General features: G+C 49.5%; 2 protein-coding genes across 4 annotated transcripts in view; one reads left to right on the top strand and one right to left on the bottom strand.

Annotated features, from left to right (window-relative positions):
- SAXO2 (stabilizer of axonemal microtubules 2) overlaps window positions 1–1,905 on the bottom strand; it is a 128,406-nt gene extending 126,501 nt beyond the window's left edge. For 2 of the 3 annotated variants that reach the window (XM_063925944.1, XM_063925943.1), the window contains exon 1: window positions 1,316–1,456. In XM_063925944.1, the coding sequence (XP_063782014.1) occupies window positions 1,316–1,353 (38 nt within the window). In that variant the 5' untranslated portion in view covers window positions 1,354–1,456. Of the gene's footprint in view, window positions 1–1,315; window positions 1,457–1,885 lie in introns of those variants that run through there. The other variant, XM_063925945.1, reaches the window with a different exon arrangement.
- Window positions 1,498–26,114, top strand: part of EFL1 (elongation factor like GTPase 1) — a 651,720-nt gene continuing 627,103 nt past the window's right edge. The window contains exon 1 of the mRNA XM_063925942.1: window positions 1,498–1,600. The gene's annotated coding sequence lies outside the window, so the exon portion shown is untranslated. The remainder of the gene's footprint in view (window positions 1,601–26,114) is intronic.

Genomic DNA, 26,114 nt, shown 5'->3' with positions numbered 1-26,114 from the left:
GCTTTGAGGCAATGCTGCGATCGCAAGCCATGCCCCCATTTTCTGTCACTGTGGGGACATGCTCAGCGCTCTATGAGCTGCTGGGATGCTCCCAGTCCTTCTGTCTTCCATGATTAGATGCTATGCGCATGTACACAGCGTTTATTCACCGCAGACTGCGGGACAGTCCCCAAAAAATGGAATGTAATTCCTATACATAAAAATCATATAATTTCTATATACAAACATCATGTAATTTCTATACACACTTAGCATGTATATAGTATACTACCAGTGATAAACCTCAAAGGTAAACAGCTAGGGGTTAAAAATACTGTATATATAAAAAGTCCTTTTTCGGGAAAAAAAGTAATGGATTAAAAACTTACAGCTATTCTGCAGCAATAAAATAGAGGCTTGCCTGGAGCACAAAGCACCGCCAACGTACTATTGGAAGATCTTATGGACCGATGAATCAGAATTTTAAATCTTTAATCATCACGCAGGGTTATTGGATGCCTTCGAGTGGGCGAAAGGATGGTTCCTCGGTGTGCTGGGTTTATTTACTAAGCTCCATTTCATGGGCATATTTAAGCCAAAATTTAAAAGAGCAATACTTTTATTAGCAAAATAGCCCAAAAGCAATCTATAAGTGCAACACATTTGTGGGAACTACAACAATATTTGGAAGCCCGGAGAAGGGATAGAGAAATGATAAAGCACCAGCCATTCAGCTCCTGTCATTTTTCATACCCGGGATGACTGGCTGGTGCGTTATCACCTTGCGCTTATCACTGCTTTATCACTTCTTTATCCCTTATCCTGGTTAATAATACATCTGCCCCATATTTGATTTTCATTGCAGAGAGTGCCATGGGGGCTATTGGTGGGTGTCTCTGCATAAGACAGCTACTTTGATGGGTCAGACATTTGGTTTAAATTTTGCTAAAACTAATCCCTGATTTCTTATTTTCAGCTATTTGCTCTGTGCCCTAGTTGCAGAGTATGAACAGACATTAACCTGTGTATCCTTCAATAAAAAAACTGAAAAATGGAGGAGTTCCAAAACTTTTGACTGGTAGTGTAATTCCTACACACAAACAGCATGACATTCCTATACACACGTGAGTACATTATGATAACACATGGTATCCTTATCCTGTCTATAGCAGCCTGGACTAGCCGGGTCTCTCTGGCTGTCACCGAAGCCACAAGCCTGGCACTTGCAGTTCCTCACGCTGCAGAGAAGCCCCCCTCCCTCTTCGACCTGCCATGCCCCTACGCCCCGGTGCAGCCCCCCTCCCCCTGCTGCCCCATGAGGCGGCTGATATCCTACCCGCAGGTGCAGATCTCGCAGATACATTTGCGCTTCATGTCTCCGGTGCTGCAGGACGGCGATCACTGAGCGGTGCTGCTGGCGCTGGAAGATGCACCCTCGGTAACTATGCAAGCGGGCCGTAGCCTAGCAACGACCTCGCGTCCTGTCAACAGGGCGGAGCTGCGCGGTGACGTCACGGAGTAGACGTGAGGCGCTCACTACTGCCAGGTTCCGGGTTTCGGCAACTGCACATGTTGGAGTGGCGGCGACGCTGTCAGTGTGTGTGAGGTGTCAGAGTGACGGGTGAGTGCATGCGCTTCCTCTCAGTAACTACCAGTGTTGTTATAGAGCGGCCTCGCTTGTTTGTAGATCGCACTTGGCGCCTTATACCCACTGCCCTGCTCTGGTGCCAAATTGGGCCAACTTCCCTGCAGCTGGGGACTGGTGTATCCAAACAGTCTGAGGGGTCTATTCGTCATCATCTGAGGGGTCTATTCACCATCACTTCATCTACTTTGTATACGTTAAGTGTCTGTGCTATTAGTTATAAAGGTAACGTAGGAGGTATCGTAGGTATCTCCTACTTACTGTACTTGTCAGCCCTGATCTGGCCAGCTGCCTCCAACCACTAATATCGCCCGCCACTGCTTGGCACCTTCTGCTGGAGGTTGCGCATGCATGAAACCGAGTTGCGGCATGCGCGGTACTGCTGCTGAGACAGACTTGTCAGTGCTAGGTTTCACCAAAAGGTTTGTGGGGACAGATGACCTTTAGAACTGCTATTGGAACAGCTGTCTCCGCACTGGAGCAATGATTAATTGCTCCAGTGCTTGCAGCAAGTTCACTACGTATTTACGGTATCGGGGTATCCCCCAATGATTAAGATAATGAATGGGCAGCTAAGTAATAGTTACTGACAGCATTATAGAGTTGTTAATCTTCACGTTACACTATTAGGGTATACCATATATTATAGAATAGCTATATATAATAATAAAGATGACTGATAATTTTCAATTCAGTTATTGCGTCGGTACGCATGTGTTACACCTTTCAATTTCACCGGTCACCTGTTGAGTGCAGGCGTGTGGGGCGCATTGGGACATTTGTTCACCCACTAGGACAATGACACTCCACTGGTTACTGGATGGAGGCAAGGCGGTAGCTGAAAATGACAGGAGGACTGGGGGTACTGGCGGGTGGAACAAAATAGAGGGGGGAGAAAGACACAGGGATGAAATAAACTGAGGGGCAGAAGAAAAAAAGTTTGAGGTGTAAGAAGGACAGTAGAGAAGGGACGGAGGGGCAGACAAAGGGAAAGCGAAACACAGAAGGAGACAGACAAAAGACAACCAAACACTGGCAATGAGGACAACTGCTAATTATAGCAAATAGACCAGAATGAGGAATGATGTTTAACAATTTACCCTGAGGTGATTTTTACTGACCTAGTTTTGAAAGTCAATTTAAGATCTGTGCATTGTTCCAGATGTGTCCACATACAGCTATCCTCAAATCGTGCCCCTTTTGTCATGCCAGGGACTCTGTAATTTAGCTGCATGGAGATTTAAGAAATGATGCCTTATTTGCACCCCTAATACGACTAAAATACAATGCATGGGTACCTTGAAATGGGATGGTATCGGAATCCCGGAGCTTGGGATGACTGCAGTCAGGACACAGACAGTGACACCCTGATGCTCGGGATCCCGACACCTACTATGTAAGTATGCCAACCCTTACCCTTCTTACCCGCAGCCTGACCCTAATCCTTCCTTCCCCACAACCTAACCATCCCTGGTGGTGCATAACCCTAACCTTCCACTGTAACCCTAAATAGCCTAAACATAACCTACCCCTGTGGCTTACCTCTCAGCAGTCCCGGCATACTTGCGTTCGGGTTCCCGGCATTGTGATCCATGTAGGTATTTTGGCATTGGTATTCCGAGCTGTGTCTGAATTCTGGCGTCGGGTTTCCAACTGCTAGGATACTGAGCGGATCCCCCTTGAAATGTGAGATCTCAGTACGATCGCATGCTGCGGGCCACACAGCATGCCATGTCCCGCCCAGCGTTGAGATTGCATCGCTGACCAGGGAATTGCGGCTGCCATGCTGCGCATGCGGCTGCACTGCTGCCATTTTCTTCATCTGAGCGGATGAAAATGTCCGGCCATTCCTGTATTAGCCGGACCACTCCCCCACAACGCTGTAATCCCCCCCCTGCTGCCCACCTCCGTCAATTAAAATGAGATTGCATCCTCCTGGGATGCGATTGCATTTTGACCCCCGTGCACGCACGTTGGCACTGCTGCGCATGTGCAGACAGATGAAATTGGCCGAACCGCGTGTGCGTAGTAGTAGCCACTGCTGCTGAATGACCTCCAAAAGACAGAAGTACTGTAAGATACAAGTGACCCACATCATGCCTCGCACCACTCATTGTTATTCTTAATCTGTGATTTCTTAAAGAACTTGTAACCCCAGTGCCTAGGGGCCACATATATTGGTGGGACAGTAATAAGGCAGGCCGTAAGTGCAAGACTTCAATGTCCTTTGGAAAAATCACATTTTGAGGCCACATAAATGTATTTTTGTAGTGTGATGAAAAATGTTCTAGATTAAAGTTATGTTACATAAAAAAAGAGGTTGAAGCAGCAAACCCTGAACCACAATAAATATTCAAATGTGGTAACACTGTAGCTGGGACAAGAGAAAACCACCATTTCTTTTTGAGGTTTCATAGGCACCACAGGTTTACCATGGGGTTTAGGTGGTATGGAACGAACCAGGCACCAAATAGCTAATACACTTCGGTCCCAGAATTCACTAGGTCCTCCTCGCCTATAGCTGTAGCTTACCTCAACCATCAGGGAGGCACGCAAAGTTTAGCTGCCATGAGAGAGGTGACACACAACCTTATGTGTGCAGAGCGTCATCTGTCAGCAATATTGGTAGCGTTCATTCCAGGAGTTCTCAGTTGGTAGGTGGACTATCTAAGCCGACAGGACATACACTCAGGGCTCTACATCCAAAGGTCTTTCAGGATCTAGTGGACAGGTGAGGTCAACCAGAAGTGGATCTCATGGCATCATGCCACAATCACAATCTACCAGTATACATGTCCAGGTATTCCTCAGCCGCTTTTGTAGACGCTCTGGCAGTACGGTGGGACTTCAATCTGGTATACATATTCCCACCAGTTTCACTTCTTCCGAGGGTGCTTTGCAAGCTCAAGCAGGAGGGAGGTACAATACTTCTCACAGCTCCAGACTGGCCGAGGCATCCTTGGTTTCCAGACCTGCGGTGTCTGTCAAGCAACACAACCAAATAGTGGGCGCTACTTAAAAAATCAAAATAGTTATTCTATTGGCAGCCCACACACGGAGGATCTGGATATCCACCAACAAATGCCTAGAAAATATATAAAATTAGTATGGGCGCACAGTAATAGAATGTTGATTCAGCTGCTGGTTTAACAAACAACTATTTTATATCTTATATAAAAAACACAATTTGTGATATCACTTTAAAAACAATAAACAACACAGGAACATTAAAAACTAGACATTGTCTTAGCAAAAAATGCTTAGGTTAGTTAGGCAATATTGGTAAGGCATGCAGTAGCTTGCTGTTAATTGCAACACGTGTGCTTTGAGCGGAGAGGCAGGTTTTTGTTAGTATAGTAACCGTTTTTGCTTGATAGTATTAGTAAGCAATACTTCACCGATTTTCAAAATGTAGAAGAGATGTCCTTTTATTGAAACGATAGTATACCTGTTCCACCTGGTTGGATGCCAACCATATGCCAGAGACCATATAACACAGTTTCCACTGTCTTGTAGGTGCACTCAAATTCCCTGCACTGTGGTGGCTGGTATGAAGCAGCTGTAACTTTTAGTTAGAAGACAGAGTCCACTAGGTACGGAGACACTATGGGCAGCTGTTCGCTGCTGTTGGTAACTGTGTGTCTGAGTTCGATGCAGCAGGGGACGCCGTTAACGGTCGCGTCCTGCGACTTCTAGTTTCGGGGCTTCCGGTGCGTTCCATCTGCGTTCCGCGGTTGTGTTTCCGATCACTGGTGCGTTTCTCTGCCTATTGGGGCGGTGGTTTTATCAGAGGTATGACTGTCCTGCTCCAGAGCCTCTATTTTTCTCAATACTTGCTCCTGATATGTTGCAACCAAATTACTCATTAATTGCTCTTTTTAGATCCTCCTTTTAGGACCCAAGTATGGCAGTCCAGATTCATTTAAAAAGCCAGAGGCTAATTCTTCATAAAATGTATTGAATCAATACACAATTCACATTTTCTATTATTTTACTGTCAGCAGTAAATTATTAGTATAATAGGACATACAATGAGGTGCCTAGCGGGACTATATTAATCCTTTAAATAAATAGAAATAGTAGCGCCATTTTCCCTCTACAATGGATACAGACGCTGACTGACAGGGACGCGCAGCTCCTCTGGTGTGACTCCAGATTACCTCAGCGTTACCAGGGGGTCATGGCGGGGGGGGGGGGGGGGGGGCGAACGATAGAAGTGTACTAAGTCCCCAATCTGGGTACTTAGTCTGCGACCCAACTAAGCTTGGCATTAGCGATAAGGACCTGAACGAGACTCTAGAACTAGCCCTTGATGAAGTGGCTCCAGCTACCCATCACACTCCACGTAGGCCTAGATGTCAACCATGGCACTTCAAATTAACAAAACAACTACAAAAACTCTCACGAAAACTTGAACGTCAGTGGCGTAAATCTCGTTTCTCTTGCGTCCTTGAGGATGCTGGGGTCCATATTAGTACCATGGGGTATAGACGGGTCCTCCAGGAGCCATTGGCACATTAAGAGTTTGAGTGTGGGCTGGCTCCCCCCTCTATGCCCCTCCTACCAGACTCGGTTTAGAAAATGTGCCCGGAGGAGCCTCTGTCTGCCCAGTACCCGGTGTGTTTGTGGGGTGTTTGAGGGTGTGTGACAACATGTCTGGGGACACTGTTTCATATGCTGCAGTGGTTTTGTCTTCCCAGGAAGACTCCATTCCATGTAATCAGGATTGCACTGTTTTAGCGCAGATCCCAGCTAGAGAGCCAGAATGGTTAGTCTCTCTGAGGGGGACTATTTCTCAGATTTCCGATAGGGTTGCTGGGACTGAGCATGCCACTCAGGTCCTTCAGTCCCCTATGGTTGTATGGTCTGATACTGCCTCCTCTGGGTCCCCTGCGGTGCATTCTCACAAACGTGCACTTGCAATTATGCAGGATGACACGGGCACCGACTCTGACACTGCAGACGGTGACGGGGATGTGTTGAGGGGGACAGCATCACTTGCCAAGGAGGTGCAGTTGATGATTGAGGCTGTTAGGGATGTTTTACACATTTCGGACACAGCTCCGGAACAGGTGGAGGAGGCCTTCTTTACAGATAATAAGAAGCCCCCCTCACATTCCCAGCGTCCAAAGAATTGAATGCTATCTTTGAAAAGGCATGGGAAACTCCGGAAAAGAAATTCCAGATTCCCAAGAGCGTCTTGGTGGCTTTTCCCTTCCCAGAGGAAGATAGGAAGAGATGGGAGTCCCCGCCGATAGTCGACGCCTCTGTCTCCAGGCTGTCCAAACAGGTGGTATTACCGGTCCCGGGATCTACCGTGTTAAAGGACCCGGCAGATCGCAAGGTGGATGCTACGCTGAAATCCATTTACACGGCTTCAGGGTCTATATTGCGGCCTACTATAGCCTGTGCTTGGATTGCTAGTGGTTAATCACTCTGCAGGAGGAATCTACTACGCTGGACAAAGGTGACGTTGATTTATTTTTACGTAATATTCAGTATTCTGTAGGGTTCCTGGTGGATTCCATGAAAGACCTGGGTTTCATGGCTGCGGGGATCTCCTCCATGTCCGTCTCGGCTCGCAGTAATCTCTGGCTGCGCAACTGGTCTGCGGACGCGGAATCCAGGAAGTGTGTGGAGGGCCTACCGTACAAGGGTCAGGCTCTTTTTGGGGAGGCGCTGGATGCGTGGATTGCCACCGATACCGCAGGTAAGTCTCCTTTTCTCCCCTCAGCTGCACTGGCTACGAAGAAGCCTTTTTCATCTACCACGTCACAGACCTTTCGGCCCGTGAGGCCTAGAAAGAATAAGCCTTCGAACACCTTCTTCAGAGGTGGTCGTGCCAAAGGAAAGAAGCCTGCTCCCGCAGGTTCCCAGACCCAGAAGCCCGCTTCTGATACACCTAAGTCCTCTGCATGACGGTGGACAGCTAGGCCTGGAGGGGGTATCAGGTGGGGGTGAGACTCCAGCAGTTCAGCCACATCTGGGTGTCGTCAGGTCTGGACCCCTGGGTACTGGATATAGTGTCCAGAGGGTACAGACTGGAGTTTCAAGATTCCCCGCCTCACCGCTTCTTCAAGTCAGGCTTGCCAGCCCTGCTGGCAGACAGGACAATTCTTCTGGAGGCCATCAGAAAATTGGTGGTGTCAGGTCATTGTTCCGGTCCCACTTCAGCAGTGGAACAAGGGTTATTATTCTAACCTTTTTGTGGTACCAAAACCGGATGGTTCGATACGGCCTATTCTAAACTTAGTCTTTGAACCCTTATCTCAGGGAGTTCAAATTCAAGATGGAATCTCTGAGAGCTATTATCTCAGGACTGACGGAGGGGGAGTTCCTGGTGTCTCTGGACATTAAGGATGCTTACCTCCACATTCCCATTTGGGAGCCGCATCAAGCATATCTCCGGTTTGCTCTGATGGACGATCACTATCATTTCCAGGCGCTGCCGTTTGGCCTCTCCACAGCACCGAGGATCTTCACCAAGGTGATGGCGGAGATGATGGTTCTCCTCTGCAACATAATTCCATATCTGGATGATTTCCTGATCTCATGATCAAGGCGTCGTCCAGGGAGAGGTTGTTGTGGTCCATCGTGCTCACAACACAACTGCTCAGGAGGCACGGTTGGAATCTAAACCTTCCAAAGTCTCATCTGGAACCGATAAGGCGGCTGTCTTTCCTGGGAATGATCCTCGACACGGAAGTGCAGAGGGTATTTCTCCCGGTGGAGAAAGCGTTGGTGATTCAAGCAATGGTCCGGGATGTTTTTAAGCCTACCCGGGTATCGGTTCATCAATGCATACGCCTTCTGGAGAAGATGGTTGCCGCCTACGAGGCTCTGCAGTACGGCAGGTTTCATGCTCGTCCTTTTCAGCTGGACCTATTGGACCAGTGGTCGGGCTCTCACCTACACGTGCACAAGAGGATACGCCTGTCTCCGAAAGCCAGGATTTCACTCCCCTGGTGGCTGCAACTTCTGCACCTTCTGGAAGGCCGAAGGTTCGGTATTCAGGACTGGATCCTTTTAACCACGGATGCAAGTCTAACAGGTTGGGGAGCAGTCGCTCTAGGGGAAACCTTCCAAGGAAGGTGGTCGAATCAAGAATCTCTTCTCCCAATAAACATCCTGGAGCTAAGGGCCGTGTACAACGCCCTTCTGCAAGCAGCACACCTTCTACAGAATCGGGCTGTTCAGGTGCAGTCGGACAACGTGACCACAGTGGCCTACATAAACCGACAAGGCGTAACGAAGAGCAGGGCTGCCATGTCAGAGGTGTCAAGAATCCTCCTCTGGGCAGAAAGTCACGCTGTAGCGATGTCGGCAATCTTGATTCCGGGAGTAGACAACTGGGAAGCAGACTTCCTCAGCAGACAGTGGACGCACTGGTAACACCCTGGGTGTTCCCGTCAGTGTATTGTGTTCCCTCCACTTCCTCTGATTCCAAAGGTCCTTCAGCTGGTAAGAAGAACAAAGGTTCTGGCAATCCTCATTGCTCCGGACTGGCTAAGGAGGGCTTGGTATGCGGATCTACTGGATCTTCTGCTGGAAGATCCAAGGCCCTTACCTCTTCGGGAGGATCTGCTGCTGCAGGGGCCGTTCGCCTATCAAGACTTACCACGGCTACGTTTGACGGCATGGTTGAACGCCAGATCTTAGCTTGGAAAGGTATTCTGAGTGAGGTCATTCCTACCCTGATTCAGGCTAGGAAGGGGGTGACGTCTAAACATTACCACCGTAATTGGAAGAAATATGTTTCTTGGTGTGAAGCCAGGAAGTTTCCTGCGGTGGAGTTTCAACTTGGACGTTTTCACCTTTTCCTGCAGGCAGGTGTAGATATGGGCCTGAGATCGGGATCCATCAAGGTCCAAATCTCTGCTTTGTCCATCTTCTTTCAAAAACAATTGTCTGTCCTCCCTGAGGTTCAGACCTTTTTGAAAGGGGTTCTGCACATCCAGCCTCCCTTTGTGGCGCCCACGGCACCCTGGGCTCTAGATGTGGTGTTGCAGTTCCTACAATCAGCATGGTTTGAGCCTCTACTGGAGGCTGACATCAAGTTTCTCACATGGAAGGCGGTCAATTTGTTGGCCTTGGCTTCTGCTCGACGCGTGTCGGAATTGGGGGCTTTATCTTGCAAAAGTCCTTATCTGATCTTCCATGAAGACAGGGCGGAGCTTAGGACTCGTCCACAGTTCCTGCCTAAGGTTGTATCGGCTTTCCATATCAACCAACCTATTGTGGTGCCAGTGGCTACTGACTCCTCAATTGCTTCAAAGGCCTTGGATGTTGTCCGGGCTTTGAAGATCTATGTGAAGAGGACTGCTCGTCATAGGAAATCTGACTCTCCTATTTGTCCTCTACGATCCCAAGAAAATTGGGTGTCCTGCTTCTAAGCAGTCGATTTCGTGCTGGATCAGGTTCACTATCCAGCATGCGTATTCTACAGCAGGATTGCCGTGTCCGAAAACGGTTAAGGCCTGCTCTACTCGTAAAGTGGGTTCTTCCTGGGCTGCTGCCCGTGGTGTCTCGGCCTTACAGCTGTGCCAAGCTGCTACTTGGTCTGGTTCGAACACGTTTGCCAAGTTTTACAAATTCGATACTCTGGCCTCTGATGACCAAGTTTGGACAAGCAGTATTGCAGGAGCCTCCGCGCTCTCCCTCCCGTACTGGGAGCTTTGGTACATCCCCATAGTACTAATATGGACCCCAGCATCCTCTGGGACGTAAGAGAAAATAGGATTTTAATTACCTGCCGGTAAATCCTTTTCTCGTAGTCCGTAGATGATGCTGGGCGCCCGCCCAGCGCTTCGTTTTCCTGCCTTGGGTTTATGGTTCTGTGTTACCTGGTTCCTAGGTAAGTTCTGAGTTATTTATGTTTCAGCTGTTGCTGAGTTGTTCCGGCATGTTGGCCGGATTCGCATGTTTGTGTGAGCTTTTATGAATCTCGCCACTATCTGTGTAATTCCTTCTCTCGAAGTATGTCATCTCCCCGGGCACAGTTTCTAGACTGAGTCTGGTAGGAGGGGCATAGAGGGAGGAGCCAGCCCACACTATTAAACTCTTAAAGTGCCAATGGCTCCTGGTGGACCCGTCTATACCCCATGGTACTAATATGGACCCCAGCATCCTCTACGGACAACGAGAAAAGGATTTACCGGCAGGTAATTAAAATCCTATTATTTCAAGTGACTTCCTCACATATAAGACTGTCTGCCACTCTTAAAGAAATGCCCTGGACACTGCCAAACAAATATATTTCAAAACTCTTATCTCTGCTCAAGCCTCTAACCCAAAACGACTATTTTATACATTTAAATCACTTCTGAATCCTCCCTCACCTACCCCACCAGCCACTATCATGGCACAGGATCTTGCTTCCTACTTCAAGGAGAAGAATAATAAGATCCGAGATGAAATGGTATGCTCTTCGGCAGCCAGTGACCTGCTCTGTTCTTTACCTGAACCCTCTGGCACTCTCTTCATTTGCTCCCACAAATGAAGATGAAGTATCATCACTCTTCTCATCCTGCTTCTCTACTACCTCTCCTCTTGATCCTTTACCCTCACAAATAAGTAAAGCTCTGTCTCTGGTGTTCATCCCTACCTTAACTAACTGGCTCCTCCCTCTATGTCCCTCCTCCAGACCTCAGTTAGATTCTGTGCCCAGGAGTGACTGGACACACACTAGGGGAGCTCTACTGAGTTTCTCTGGAAAGACTTTTGTTAGGTTTTTTTATTTTCAGGGAGACCTGCTGGCTACAGGGTTCCTGCATCGTGGGACTGAGGGGAGAGAAGTCAGACCTACTTCTTCTTAGTTCAAGGGCTCTGCTTCTTCGGCTACTGGACACCATTAGCTCCAGAGGGTACGATCACTTGGTGCGCCTAGCTGCTTGTTCCCGGAGCCGCGCCGTCCCCTCACAGAAGCCAGAAGAAAGAAGCCGGGTGAGTATTAGAAGAACAGAAGACTTCAGTGACGGCAGAAGACTTCAGTAACGGTGGTACAGCGCAGCGCTCCATGCTCCCACACAACAACGGCACTCACAGGGTGCAGGGCGCTGGGGGGGAGCGCCCTGGGCAGCAAGTTACTGAGGATCAATTCACTGGCTAGAGAGGCGTATTCGGTGCTTGGGCACCGTATACGATACCCCCGCCAGTATAAAAATTTTCAAATTTAAGCGGGACTACAGCGCGCCATTTTCTCTCTTCACAGCCGCTGCAGAGACGCTGGCCCGGACCTCCACTTCTCCTTACAAGTACCGGGGAGCAAAACGGGGAGGGGGTGGGGGGGCACAAGCAATTTGGTGCTATAAATGTATGTATAATTACAGCGCAGCCATCATATATTATTTCTTTAGTAGTATATGGGCGCTGAGGTGTGAGCTGGCATACTCCCTCTGTGTTCTCTCTACAGGCTTTCCTGTGGGTCTGTCCCCTTTATTTGGCTGGTGTGGGTGTGTCGGTACTGCGTGTCGACATGTCTGAGGCTGAGTGTTCCTCCCTGGAGGAAGTTTCTGGGGGCGCGGAGAAAGATTCGGGAATGACTGTCAGCACAGCCGACTGCAGATTGGGTAAATATATTGAGTACATTGAATGCAAATGTGGCGTTATTGTCTAAGAGGCTGAATAAATCTGATTCTCAGACACAAGCATGGAGAAAATCCATGGAGGACGCTTTGTCTCAGGTGCAGACCCCCTCAGGGTCACAAAAACGTTCATTTACCCAGATGGCAGATACCGATACAGACACAGACTCTGATTCCAGTGTCGACTTCAATGAAGCCAGTTTACATCCGAAAGTGGTTGAGTATTCAGTACATGATTGTGGTTATTAAAGATGTTTTACATATTTCTGAGGAACCTCCGGTTACGGATACAAGGGTTTGTTTATTTAAAGGGAAAAAGCCTGAGGTGAAGTTTCCCCCCTCTCATGAACTTAACGCTCTTTGTGAAAAGGCTTGGGAGTCGCCTGACAAGAGGTGGCAGATTCCCAAGAGAATTTTTATGGCATATCCTTTCCATTCTGACGACAGGGAAAAATGGGAGTCATCACCCAACGTGGACAAGGCTCTGTCCCGACTGTCCAAGAAGGTGGCGCTTCCGTCTCCTGACACGGCTGCCCTCAAGGATCCGGTGGATTGCAAGCAGGAGACGACATTGAAGGCCATTTTCGTTACTACTGGTGCACTACTCAGGCCTGCTGTGGTGTCGGTGTGGGTGAGTAGTGCTATTGCTAAGTGGGCTGATAATTTAGCTTCCGATATGGATACCCTTGATAAGGATAACATTCTTTTGACTCTTGGCTATATCAAGGACGCTGCAGATTACCTGAAGGATGCGGCGAGGGATATTGGCCTCTTGGGATCAAGGGCCAATGCCATGGCGGTCTCGGCCAGGAGGGCGCTGTGGATTCATCAATGGAATGCTGATGCCGACTCAAAGAAAGCTATGGAAGCTCTCCATTTTAAAGGTGGTGTCTTGTTTGGTGACGGCCTTGCTGACCTGGTGTCTACCGCTACTGCGGGTAAGTCATCTTTTCTTCCTTATGTTCCCGCACAACAGAAAAAGGCACCCCATTATCGGATGCAGTCCTTTCGGCCTAATAAATACAAAAAAGGAAGGGGTTCGTCTTTCCTCGCTTCAAAGGGTAGAGGAAGGGGAAAAAGGTCGCCTGCTGTGTCTGGCGCCCAGGACCAAAAGTCCTCCCCTGCCTCTGCCAAGTCCACCGCATGACGCTGGGGCTCCCCTACGGGAGTCCGTGCCGGTGGGGGGGGGAGTGGGGCGTCTCCGAATCTTCAATCGGCCCTGGATCCTTGGGTGTTAGACATAGTGTCCCAAGGGTACAAACTGGAGTTTTCAAATCAGCCTTGCCAGTTTCTCTTCCAGAAAGAGAAGTAGTAAACGCTGCGATACAAAAGCTTTGTCAACAGAGGGTCATTGTTCCGGTTTCCCCGTCCCCAACGGGGGAAAGGGTTCTATTCGAGCCTCTTTGTCGTGCCGAAGCCGGACGGCTCGGTCAGACCGATTCTGAACCTAAAATTCCTCAATCCATTCTTAAAAACTTTCAAGTTCAAGATGGAATCTCTTCGAGCTGTGATCTCCAGCTTAGAAGGGGGGGATTTTATGGCGTCAGTCGACATAAAGGATGCCTACTTACACGTCCCGATATATCCTCCTCATCAGGCCTTCCTAAGATTTGCGGTGCAGGATTGTCAGACGTTGCCGTTTTTGGGCTTTCCACGGCCCCGAGGGTCTTTACCAAGGTGATGGCGGAAATGATGGTACTCCTACTCAAGCAGGGTGTCACAATTATCCCGTACTTGGACTATCTCCTGATAAAGGCGAGATCAAAAGAGCAGTTGCTAAGAAGTGTAGAACTCTCCCTGACGGTTCTGCAACATCATGGTTGGGTTCTCAATTTGCCAAAGTCTCAGTTGATTCCGACATCTCGGCTGTCCTTCTTGGGCATGATCCTAGACACGGAACTACGGAGAGTGTTTCTTCCGACGGAAAAAACTCTGGAAATCCAGACCATGGTCAAGGAGATTCTGAAACTGGCAAGAGTGTCGATTCATCAATGCACTCGAGTGCTAGGGAAGATGGTTGAGGCTTACAAAGCCATTCCGTTTGGCAGGTTTCGTGCCCGGGTGTTTCAGTGGGATCTGCTGAACAAATGGTCTGGGTCTCACCTGCACATGCACTGGAAAATAAGTCTATCTTCCAGGACCAGAATTTCTCTCCTGTGGTGGCTGCAAAGTTCTCACCTTCTAGAGGGACGCAGGTTCGGAATCCAGCATTGGGTCCTGCTGACCACAGATGCAAGTCTCCGAGGCTGGGGTGCAGTCACACAAGGAAGAAGCTTCCAGGGAAAATGGTCAAGCCAGGAATCTTGTCTCCACATAAATGTACTCGAGTTAAGAGCAATTTACAACGGCCTCCTGCAAGTGAAGAATCTTCTTCAAGGTCTACCTGTCCTGAACCAGTCGGACAACATAACGGCGGTGGCGTACGTAAACCGCCAGGGCGGAACAAAGAGCAGGGCGGCAATGGCGGAGGCCACAAGAGTTCTCCGCTGGGCGAAACAGCACGTGAGCGCTCTGTCAGCAGTTTTCCTTCCGGGCGTGGACAACTGGGAAGTAGACTTTCTCAGCAGACACGATCTCCATCCAGGAGAGTGGGCCCTTCATCCAGAGGTGTTTGCAGAAGTGACAAGGCGTTGGGGAATTCCTCAAATAGACATGATGGCGTCTCGCCTCAACAAGAAGCTTCCGAGGTATTGTTCCAGGTCGAGGGACCCCCACACAAGTGCAGTGGACGCCCTGGTAACTCCGTGGGTGTTTCAGTCGGTGTATGTGTTCCCCCCGCTTCCTCTCATTCCCAGAGTGCTGAGGATCATAAGACGAACAAGGGTACAGGCAATACTCGTTCCAGATTGGCCACGGAGGGCCTGGTATCCGGATCTTCGGGAATTGCTCATAGAAGATCCTTGGCCACTTCCTATGAGAGAGTACCTGTTACTGCAGGGGCCATGCGTGTTTCCAGACTTGCTGCGTTTGACGGCGTGGAGGTTGAACGCCAAATCCCAGCTCGTAAAGGTATTCCCGGGGAAGTCATCCCTACTCTCCTTAAGGCTAGAAAGGAGGTCACGGCAAAACATTATCACCGTATTTGGAAAAAATATGTGTCGTGGTGTGAATCCAAAACAGCTCCTGCGGAGGAATTTCATTTGGGTCGTTTCCTTCATTTTTTGCAGGCAGGCGTGGATGCAGGCCTGAAATTGGGTTCCATCAAAGTGCAAATTTTGGCTTTACCTATTTTGTTTCAAAAAGAATTGGCCGCCCTTCCTGAGGTTCAAACTTTTGTGAAGGGAGTGCTGCGTATCCATCCTCCATTTGTGGCACCGTGGGATCTTGAAGTGGTGTTACAGTTTCTTATGTCTCACTGGTTTGAACTTTTGCGAAAGGTTGAGTTAAAGTTTCTCACTTGGAAAGTGGTCATGCTTTTGGCTTTGGCGTCTGCCAGACGAGTGTCAGAGTTGGCGGCTTTGTCTCACAAGAGCCCATATTTGATTTTTCATGCGGATAGAGCGGAATTGAGGACTCGTCAACAATTTCTGCCGAAGGTGGTTTCTTCGTTTCACATAAATCAACCTATTGTGGTACCTGTGGCTACGGATGCTGTGCCAGTCCCAAAATCTCTTGATGCCGTAAGAACTTTGAAAATTTATGTCGCCAGAACGGCTGTTAGGAAACCGGAAGCTCTGTTTGTCCTGTATGCTTCCAACGAGATTGGAAATCCTGCTTCCAAGCAGACTATTGCACGCTGGATTTGTAATACGATTCAGCACGCTCGTTCTTCGGCTGGGTTGCCGTTGCCGAAGTCAGTAAAGGCCCATTCTACCAGGAAGGTGGGCTCTTCTTGGGCGGCTGCCCGAGGGGTCTCGGCGCTTCAACTTTGCCGAGCAACTACGTGGTCGGGTTCAAACACTTTTGCTAAGTTCTATAAGTTTGATACCCTGGCTGAGGAGGACCTCATGTTTGCTCAATCGGTGCTGCAGAGTCATCCGCACTCTCCCGACCGGTCTGGAGCTTTGGTATAGACCCCATGGTCCTTTTGGAGTCCCCAGCATCCTCTAGGACGTAAGAGAAAATAGGAATTTACTACCTACCGGTAAATCCTTTTCTCTTAGTCCGTAGAGGATGCTGGGCGCCCATCCCAGTGTGGACTGTTACTTGCAGTTGTATTGATACTTGTTTTTTTTTGGTTACACGAAGGCTGTGTATCAGTTATATTCAGCTTGTTGCTGTTGTTAGTTCATACTGTTATCTGATATTCCTGCTAATCCAGATGTACGGTGTGTTTGTGGTGTGAGCTGGTATGTCTCTCGCCCTTAGTTTAACAAAAATCCTTTCCTCGAAATGTCCGTCTCTCCTGGGCACAGTTCCTATAACTGAGGTCTGGAGAAGGGGCATAGAGGGAGGAGCCAGTTCACACCCAGTCAAAGTCTTTTTAGTGTGCCCATGTCTCCTGCGGATCCCGTCTATACCCCATGGTCCTTTTGGAGTCCCCAGCATCCTCTACGGACTAGGAGAAAAGGATTTACCGGTAGGTATTAAAATCCTATTTCTCTGACGTCCTAAGTGGATGCTGGGACTCCGTAAGGACCATGGGGAATAGCGGCTCCGCAGGAGACTGGGCACAACGAAAGAAAGCTTTAGGACTACCTGGTGTGCACTAGCTCCTCCCTCTATGACCCTCCTCCAGACCTCAGTTAGAATCTTGTGCCCGGCTGAGCTGGATGCACACTAGGGGCTCTCCTGAGCTCCTAGAAAAGAAAGTATAATTTTAGGTTTTTTATTTTCAGTGAGATCTGCTGGCAACAGACTCACTGCTACGAGGGACTAAGGGGAGAAGAAGCGAACCTACCTGCTTGCAGCTAGCTTGGGCTTCTTAGGCTACTGGACACCATTAGCTCCAGAGGGATCGAACACAGGGCCCGACCTCGATCGTCCGGTCCCGGAGCCGCGCCGCCGTCCCCCTTACAGAGCCAGAAGCAAGAAGATGGTCCTGAAAATCGGCGACAGAAGACTTCGGTCTTCAACAAGGTAGCGCACAAAACTGCAGCTGTGCGCCATTGCTCCTCATGCACACCTCACACTCCGGTCACTGATGGGTGCAGGGCGCTGGGGGGGGGGGGGGCGCCCTGAGCAGCAATATTAACACCTTGGCTGGCAAAAAAAAATCACAATATATAGTCCTAGAGGCTATATATGTGAAAAATACCCCTGCCAGAGATCCATAAAAAAGCGGGAGAAGCCCGCCGAAAAAGGGGCGGGGCTATCTCCCTCAGCACACTGGCGCCATTTTTCCCTCACAGCTCCGCTGGAGGGATCGCTCCCAGGCTCTCCCCTGCAGTTTTCAAGACTACAAAGGGTAAAAAAGAGAGTGGGGGCACTAAATTTAGGCGCAGCAGTATATATATAAGCAGCTATTGGGAAAATCACTCAGTTACAGTGTTAATCCCTGTGTGTATATATAGCGCTCTGGTGTGTGCTGGCATACTCTCTCTCTGTCTCCCCAAAGGGCTTTGTGGGGTCCTGTCCTCAGTCAGAGCATTCCCTGTGTGTGTGCGGTGTGTCGGTACGGCTGTGTCGACATGTTTGATGAGGAGGCTTATGTGGAGGCGGAGCAGATGCCGATAAATATGATGTCACCCCCTGCGGGGCCGACATCTGAGTGGATGGATAGGTGGAAGGTATTAACCGACAGTGTCAACTCCTTACATAAAAGGCTGGCTGACGTAACAGCTGTGGGACAGCCGGCTTCTCAGCCCGCGCTTGCCCAGGCGTCTCAAAGGCCATCAGGGGCTCAAAAACGCCCGCTACCTCAGATGGCAGACACAGATGTCGACACGGAGTCTGACTCCAGTGTCGACGAGGTTGAGACATATACACAATCCACTAGGTACAGCCGTTGCATGATCTCGGCAATTAAAAATGTGTTACACATTTCTGACATTAACCCAAGTGCCACAAAAAAGGGGTTTTATGTTTGGGGAGAAAAAACAGCCAGTGTTTTGTTCCCCCATCAGATGAGTGAATGAAGTGTGTGAAGAAGCGTGGGTTCCCCCGATAAGAAACTGGTAATTTCTAAAAAGTTACTGATGGCGTACCCTTTCCCGCCAGAGGATAGGTCACGTTTGGAGATATCCCCTAGGGTGGATAAGGCGCTCACACGTTTGTCAAAAAAGGTGGCACTGCCGTCTTAGGATACGGCCACTTTGAAGGAGCCTGCTGATAAAAAGCAGGAGGCTATCCTGAAGTCTGTATATACACACTCAGGTACTATATTGAGACCTGCAATTGCCTCAGCATGGATAGTGCTGCTACAGCGTGGTCTATTACCCTGTCGGGACAGGGATACTATTTTGCTAACCATAGAGCATATTAAAGACGTCGTCTTATATATGAGGGATGCACAGAGGGATATTTGTCGGCTGGCATCCAGCATTAATGCAATGTCCATTCTGCCAGGAGGGTATTAGGGGCCCGGCAGTGGACAGGCGATGCTGACTTTAGAAGGCACATGAAGATTCTGCCTTATAAGGGTGAGGAATTGTTTGGGGATGGTCTCTGGGACCTCGTATCCACAGCAACAGCTGGGAAAGAAATTTTTTTACCTCCGGTTTCCTCACAGCCTAAGAAAGCACCGTATTATCAGGTACAGTCCTTTCGGCTTCAGAAAAGCAAGCGGGTCAAAGGCGCTTCCTGTCTGCACAGAGACAAGGGAAGAGGGAAAAAGCTGCACCAGACAGCCAGTTCCCAGGATCAAAAATCTTCCCCCGCTTCCTCTGAGTCCACCGCATGACGCTGGGGCTCCACAGGTGGAGCCAGGTGCGGTGGGAGCGTGTCCCGGGAACTTCAGCGACCAGTGGGCTCGCTCACAGGTGGATCCCTGGGTTCTGCAAGTAGTATCACTGGGATACAAGCTGGAGTTCGAGGCGACTCCCCCTCGCCGTTACCTCATATCAGCCTTGCCTGCTGCCCTCGAGGGGAGGTAGTACTGGCGGCAATTCACAAGCTGTACTCCAGCAGGTGATAATCAAGGTACCCCTCCTTCAACAAGGCCGGGGTTACTATTCCACAATGGTTGTGGTACCGAAACCGGACGGTTCGGTGAGACCCATTCTAAAACTGAAATCCTTGAACACTTATATACGAAGGTTCAAGTTCAAAATGGAAACGCTCAGGGCGGTTATTGCAAGCCTGGACGAAGGGGATTACATGGTATCACTGGACATCAAGGATGCTTACCTGCATGTCCCCATTTACCCTCCTCACCAGGAGTACCTCAAAATTGTGGTACAGGACTGTCATTACCAATTTCAGACGTTACCGTTGGTCTGTCCCCGGCACCGAGGGTATTTACCAAGGTAATGACCGAAATGATGATACTCCTTCGAAAAAAGGGAGTTATAATTATCCCGTACTTGGACGATCTCCTTATAAAGGCGAGGTCCAGGGAGCAGTTGTTGGTCGGAGTAGCACTATCTCGTGAAGTGCTACAACAGCACGGCTGGATTCTGAATATTCCAAAGTCGCAGCTGGTTCCTACGACGCGTCTACTGTTCCTGGGTATGGTTCTGGACACAGAACAGGAAAAAGTGTTTCTCCCGGAGGAGAAGGCCAAGGAGTTGTCATCTCTAGTCAGAGACCTCCTAAAACAAATACAGGTGTCTGTGCATCAATGCACGCGAGTCCTGGGAAAGATGGTAGCTTCTTACGAAGAAATTCCATTCGGCAGGTTCCATGCAAGGATCTTCCAGTGGGATCTGTTGGACAAGTGGTCCGGGTCGCATCTTCAGATGCATCGGCTGATAACCCTGTCTCCAAGGGCCAGGGTGTCGCTGTTGTGGTGGCTGCAGAGTGCTCATCTTCTAGAGGGCAGCAGATTCGGCATACAGGACTGGGTCCTGGTGACCACGGATGCCAGCCTTCGAGGCTGGGGGGCAGTCACACAGGGAAGAAACTTCCAAGGACTATGGTCGAGTCAGGAGACTTCCCTACACATAAATATTCTGGAACTAAGGGCCATTCACAATGCCCTAAGTCAGGCTAGACCCCTGCTTCAACACCAGCCGGTGCTGATCCAGTCAGACAACATCACGGCGGTCGCCCATGTAAACCAACAGGGCAGCACAAGAAGCAGGATGGCGATGGCAGAAGCCACAAGGATTCTCTGATGGGCGGAAAATCATGTGTTAGCACTGTCGGCAGTGTTCATTCCCGGAATGGACAACTGGGAAGCAGACTTTCTCAGCAGGCACGACCTCCACCCGGGAGAGTGGGGACTTCATCCAGAAGTCTTCCAAATGATTGTACACCATTGGGAAAGGCCACAGGTGGACATGATGGCGTCCCGCCTCAACAAAAAGCTAAAAAGATATTGCGCCAGGTCAAGGGACCCTCAGGCGATAGCTGTGGACGCTCTGGTAACACCGTGGGGGTACCAGTCGGTGTATGTGTTCCCTCCTCTGCCTCTCATACCCAAGGTACTGAGAATAATAAGAAGGAGAGGAGTAAGAACTATACTCGTGGTTCCGGATTGGCCAAGAAGAGCTTGGTACCCAGAACTTAAAAAAAAAAAAAAATGATCTCAGAGGACCCATGGCCTCTGCCGCTCAAACAGGACCTGCTGCAGCAGGGGCCCTGTCTGTTCCAAGTCTTACCGCGGCTGCGTTTGACGGCATGGCGGTTGAATGCCGGATCCTGAAGGAAAAGGGCATTCCGGAGGAAGTCATCCCTACGCTGATTAAAGCTAGAAAAGAAGTGACCGCAAACCATTATCACCGCATATGGCGAAAATATGTTGCGTGGTGTGAGGCCAGGAAGGCCCAACGGAGGATTTCAGTTGGGCCGTTTTCTGCACTTCCTACAGTCAAGGGTGACTATGGGCCTAAAATTGGGTTCCATTAGGGTCCAGATTTCGGCTCTGTCGATTTTCTTCCAGAAAGAACTGGCTTCACTGCCTGATGTTCAGACAATTGTTAAGGGAGTGCTGCATATTCGGCCCCCTTTTGTGCCTCCAGTGGCACCTTGGGATCACAACGTGGTGTTGGATTTCCTAAAGTCACATTGGTTTGAGCCACTAAAAACCGTGGATTTGAAATATCTCACGTGGAAAGTGGTCATGCTGTTGGCCTTGGCTTCGGCCAGGCGTGTGTCAGAATTGGCGGCTTTGTCATATAAAAGCCCTTATCTGATTTTCCATATGGATAGGGCAGAATTGAGGAATCGTCCCCAGTTTCTCCCTAAGGTGGTATCAGTTTTTCATTTGAACCAACCTATTGTAGTGCCTGCGGCTACTAAGGACTTGGAGGATTCCAAGTTGTTGGACGTAGTCAGGGCCCTGAAAAATTATGTTTCCAGGACAGCTAGTGTCAGGAAAACTGACTCGCTATTTATCCTGTATGCACCCAACACGCTGGGTGCTCCTGCTTCAATGCAGACTATTGCTCGCTGGATTTGTAGTACGATTCAGCTTGCACATTCTGCGGCTGGACTGCTGCATCCTAGATCAGTGAAAGCCTATTCCAAGAGGAAGGTGGGCTCTTCTTGGGCGGCTGCCCGAGGGGTCTCGGCTTTACAACTTTGCCGAGCAGCTACTTGGTCGGGGTCAAGCACATTTGCTAAATTTTACAAGTTTGATACCCTGGCTGAGGAGGACCTAGAGTTTGCTCATTCGGTGCTGCAGAGTCATCCGCACTCTCCCGCCCGTTTGGGAGCTTTGGTATAATCCCCATGGTCCTTACGGAGTCCCAGCATCCACTTAGGACGTCAGAGAAAATAAGATTTTACTCACCGGTAAATCTATTTCTCGTAGTCCGTAGTGGATGCTGGGCGCCCATCCCAAGTGCGGATTGTCTGCAATACTTGTATATAGTTATTGTTAACTAAAGGGTTATTGTTGAGCCATCCGTTGAGAGGCTCAGTTATATTTCATACTGTTAACTGGGTATAGTATCACGAGTTATACGGTGTGATTGGTGTGGCTGGTATGAGTCTTACCCGGGATTCAAAATCCTTCCTTATTGTGTCAGCTCTTCCGGGCACAGTATCCTAACTGAGGTCTGGAGGAGGGTCATAGAGGGAGGAGCCAGTGCACACCAGGTAGTCCTAAAGCTTTCTTTAGTTGTGCCCAGTCTCCTGCGGAGACGCTATTCCCCATGGTCCTTACGGAGTCCCAGCATCCACTACGGACTACGAGAAATAGATTTACCGGTGAGTAAAATCTTATTTTTTTCCTTCACTCTTCAAGCATGCAGTGATTACTCCCATTTTAAAAAAACAAAATTCTGACCATAATGCTCTCTCAAACTACCGCCCTATCTTTCAGCTCCCTTGTCTCTCTAAGCTACTTGAGAGACTTGCCTACACTCGACTCACACACTTTCTTAACTCATACACTTTATTGGACCCACTTCAGTCAGGCTTCCGTTCCCAACACTCCACAGAAACAGCACTGACTAAGATTTTACTTACCGGTAAATCTATTTCTCGTAGTCCGTAGTGGATGCTGGGGACTCCGTAAGGACCATGGGGAATAGACGGGCTCCGCAGGAGACATGGGCACTTTAAGAGAGAATTTAGATTCTGGTGTGCTCTGGCTCCTCCCTCTATGTCCCTTTTCCAGACCTCAGTTAGAGAAACTGTGCCCGGAAGAGCTGACAGTACAAGGAAAGGATTTTGGTAATCCAGGGCAAAATTCATACCAGCCACACCAATCACACCGTATAACTTGAGATAAACATACCCAGTCAACAGTATGAACAACAACAGAGCAACAGGTCAACCCTGATGCAACCATAACATAACCCTTATTTAAGCAATAACTATATACAAGCATTGCAGAAGAAGTCCGCACTTGGGACGGGCGCCCAGCATCCACTACGGACTACGAGAAATAGATTTACCGGTAAGTAAAATCTTATTTTCTCTAACGTCCTAGTGGATGCTGGGGACTCCGTAAGGACCATGGGGATTATACCAAAGCTCCCAAATGGGCGGGAGAGTGCAGATGACTCTGCAACACCGATTGAGCAAACACAAGGTCCTCCTCGGCCAGGTTATCAAACTTGTAGAACTTTGCAAAAGTGTTTGAACCTGACCGAGTAGCCGCTCGGCAAAGTTGTAATGCTGAGACCCCTCGGGCAGCCGCCCAAGAAGAGCCCACCTTCCTAGTGGAATGGGCCTTAACTGATCTTGGCAGCGGAAATCCAGCCACCGAATGAGCCTGCTGAATCGTGTTACAGATCCAGCTAGCAATAGTCTGCTTTGAAGCAGGAGCACCAAGCTTGTTGGAAGCATACAGGATAAACAAAGACTCTGCTTTCCTGACCCTAGCCGTTCTGGCTACATAAACCTTCAAAGCCCTGACTACATCAAGCAACTCTGAATCCTCCAAGTCCGTAGTAGCCACAGGCACCACAATAGGTTGGTTTATATGAAAAAGGATGAAACCACTTTCGACAGAAATTGTGGACTGGTCCGCAATTCTGCTCTATCCGCATGGAAAACCAGATAGGGGCTTTTATGTGACAAAGCCACCAACTCTGACACACGCCTAGCCGAAGCCAAGGCTAATAGCATGACCACCTTCCACGTGAGATATTTCAACTCCACCGTTTTGAGTGGTTCAAACCAGTGGGATTTCAGGAAACTCAACACCACGTTAAGATCCCAAGGTGCCACTGGAGGCACAAAAGGGGGCTGAATATGCAGCACTCCCTTTACAAACGTCTGAACTTCAGGTAGAGAAGTCAACTCCTTTTGAAAGAAAATGGATAGGGCCGAAATCTGGACCTTAATGGACCCCAATTTTAGGCCCAAATTCACTCCTGACCGTAGGAAGTGAAGGAAACGGCCCAGCTGGAATTCCTCCGTAGGGGCATTCCTGGCCTCACACCAAGCAACATATTTTCGCCATATACGGTGATAATGTTGAGCTGTCACGTCCTTCCTAGCCTTTATCAGCGTAGGAGTGACCTCATCCGGAATGCCTTTCTCTGCTAGGATCCAGCGTTCAACCGCCATGCCGTCAAACGCAGCCGCGGTAAGTCTTGGAACAGACAGGGCCCCTGTTGCAACAAGTCCTGTCTTAGAGGAAGAGGCCACGGCCCTTCGTGACCAATCTGGAACAATGAGTATCGTTCTCACTCCTCTTTTTCTTATTATTCTCAGCACCTTGGGTATGAGAGGAAGAGGACGAAATACATAGACCGACTGGAACACCCACAGTGTCACCAGGGCGTCTACAGCTATCGCCTGAGGGTCTCTTGACCTGGCGCAATACCTCTGTAGTTTTTTGTTGAGGCGTGATGCCCTCATCTGTGCGAAGACTTCCTGATGAAGTCCCCACTCTCCCGGATGGAGGTCATGTCTGCTGAGGAAGTCTGCTTCCCAGTTGTCCACTCCCGGGATGAACACTGCTGACAGTGCGCTTACGTGATTTTCCGCCCAGCGAAGAATTCTGGTGGCTTCCGCCATCGCTACCCTGCTCCTTGTGCCGCCTTGTCTGTTTACATGAGCCACTGCGGTGATGGTGTCTGACTGAATCAGAACCGGTTGGTCGCGAAGCAGGGTCTCCGCTTGACGTAGGGCGTTGTATACGGCCCTTAGTTCCAGGATGTTGATGTGAAGGCAAGTCTCCTGACTTGACCACAGACCTTGGAAATTTCTTCCCTGTGTGACTGCTCCCCACCCTCGGAGGCTTGCATCCGTGGTCACCAGGACCCAGTCCTGAATGCCGAATATGCGGCCCTCGAGAAGGTGAGCATTCTGCAGCCACCACAGGAGAGACACCCTGGCCCTGGGGGATATGGTGATTAACCGATGCATCTGAAGATGTGATCCGGACCACTTGTCCAGTAAGTCCCATTGAAAGGTCATCGCATGGAACCTGCCGAAGGGAATGGCCTCGTATGATGCCACAATCCTTCCCAGGACTCGAGTGCAGTGATGCACTGACACCTGTTTTGGTTTTAATAGGTTCCTGACCAGTGTCATGAGCTCATGAGTTCTCTCTATCGGGAGATAAACCCTTTTCTCTGACGTCCTAGTGGATGCTGGGAACTCCGTAAGGACCATGGGGAACAGCGGCTCCGCAGGAGACTGGGCACAATTAAAGAAAGCTTTAGGTCACCTGGTGTGCACTGGCTCCTCCCACTATGACCCTCCTCCAAGCCTCAGTTAGATTTTGTGCCCGGCCGAGGTTGGATGCACACTAGGGGCTCTCCTGAGCTTCTAGAAAGAAAGTATATATTTAGGTTTTTTATTTTACAGTGAGACCTGCTGGCAACAGGCTCACTGCAGCGAGGGACTAAGGGGAGAAGAAGCGAACCTACCTGCTTGCAGCTAGCTTGGGCTTCTTAGGCTACTGGACACCATTAGCTCCAGAGGGACCGACCGCATGGAACTGGCCTTGGTGTTCGGTCCCGGAGTCGCGCCGCCGTCCCCCTTACAGAGCCAGAAGCAAGAAGAGGTCCGGAAAATCGGCGGCAGAAGACATCAGTCTTCACCAAGGTAGCGCACAGCACTGCAGCTGTGCGCCATTGCTTCTCATACACACTTCACACTCCGGTCACTGTGAGGGTGCAGGGCGCTAGGGGGGGCGCCCTGAGCAGCAACAAAAAGACCTTGGCTGGCAAAAATACCACAATATATAGCCCCAGAGGCTATATATGTGATAATTACCCCTGCCAGAATCCAGAAAAAAGCGGGAGAATAGTCCGAAAAAGGGGCGGAGCTATCTCCTTCAGCACACTGGCGCCATTTCTCCCTCACAGCTCCGCTGGAAGGAAGCTCCCTGGCTCTCCCCTGCAGTCTACACTACAGAAAAGGGTAAAAAAGAGAGGGGGGGCACTAAATTTAGGCGCAGTATATATAACAGCAGCTATAGGGGACATAATTCAGTTAGTCCCTGCATTATATAGCGC

Source organism: Pseudophryne corroboree, chromosome 6, assembly GCF_028390025.1.
Source record: "Pseudophryne corroboree isolate aPseCor3 chromosome 6, aPseCor3.hap2, whole genome shotgun sequence".
Lineage (NCBI taxonomy): Eukaryota > Metazoa > Chordata > Amphibia > Anura > Myobatrachidae > Pseudophryne > Pseudophryne corroboree.
Note: the sequence above shows the minus strand (reverse complement) of the source record. Positions and strands in the feature narration are given on the sequence as shown.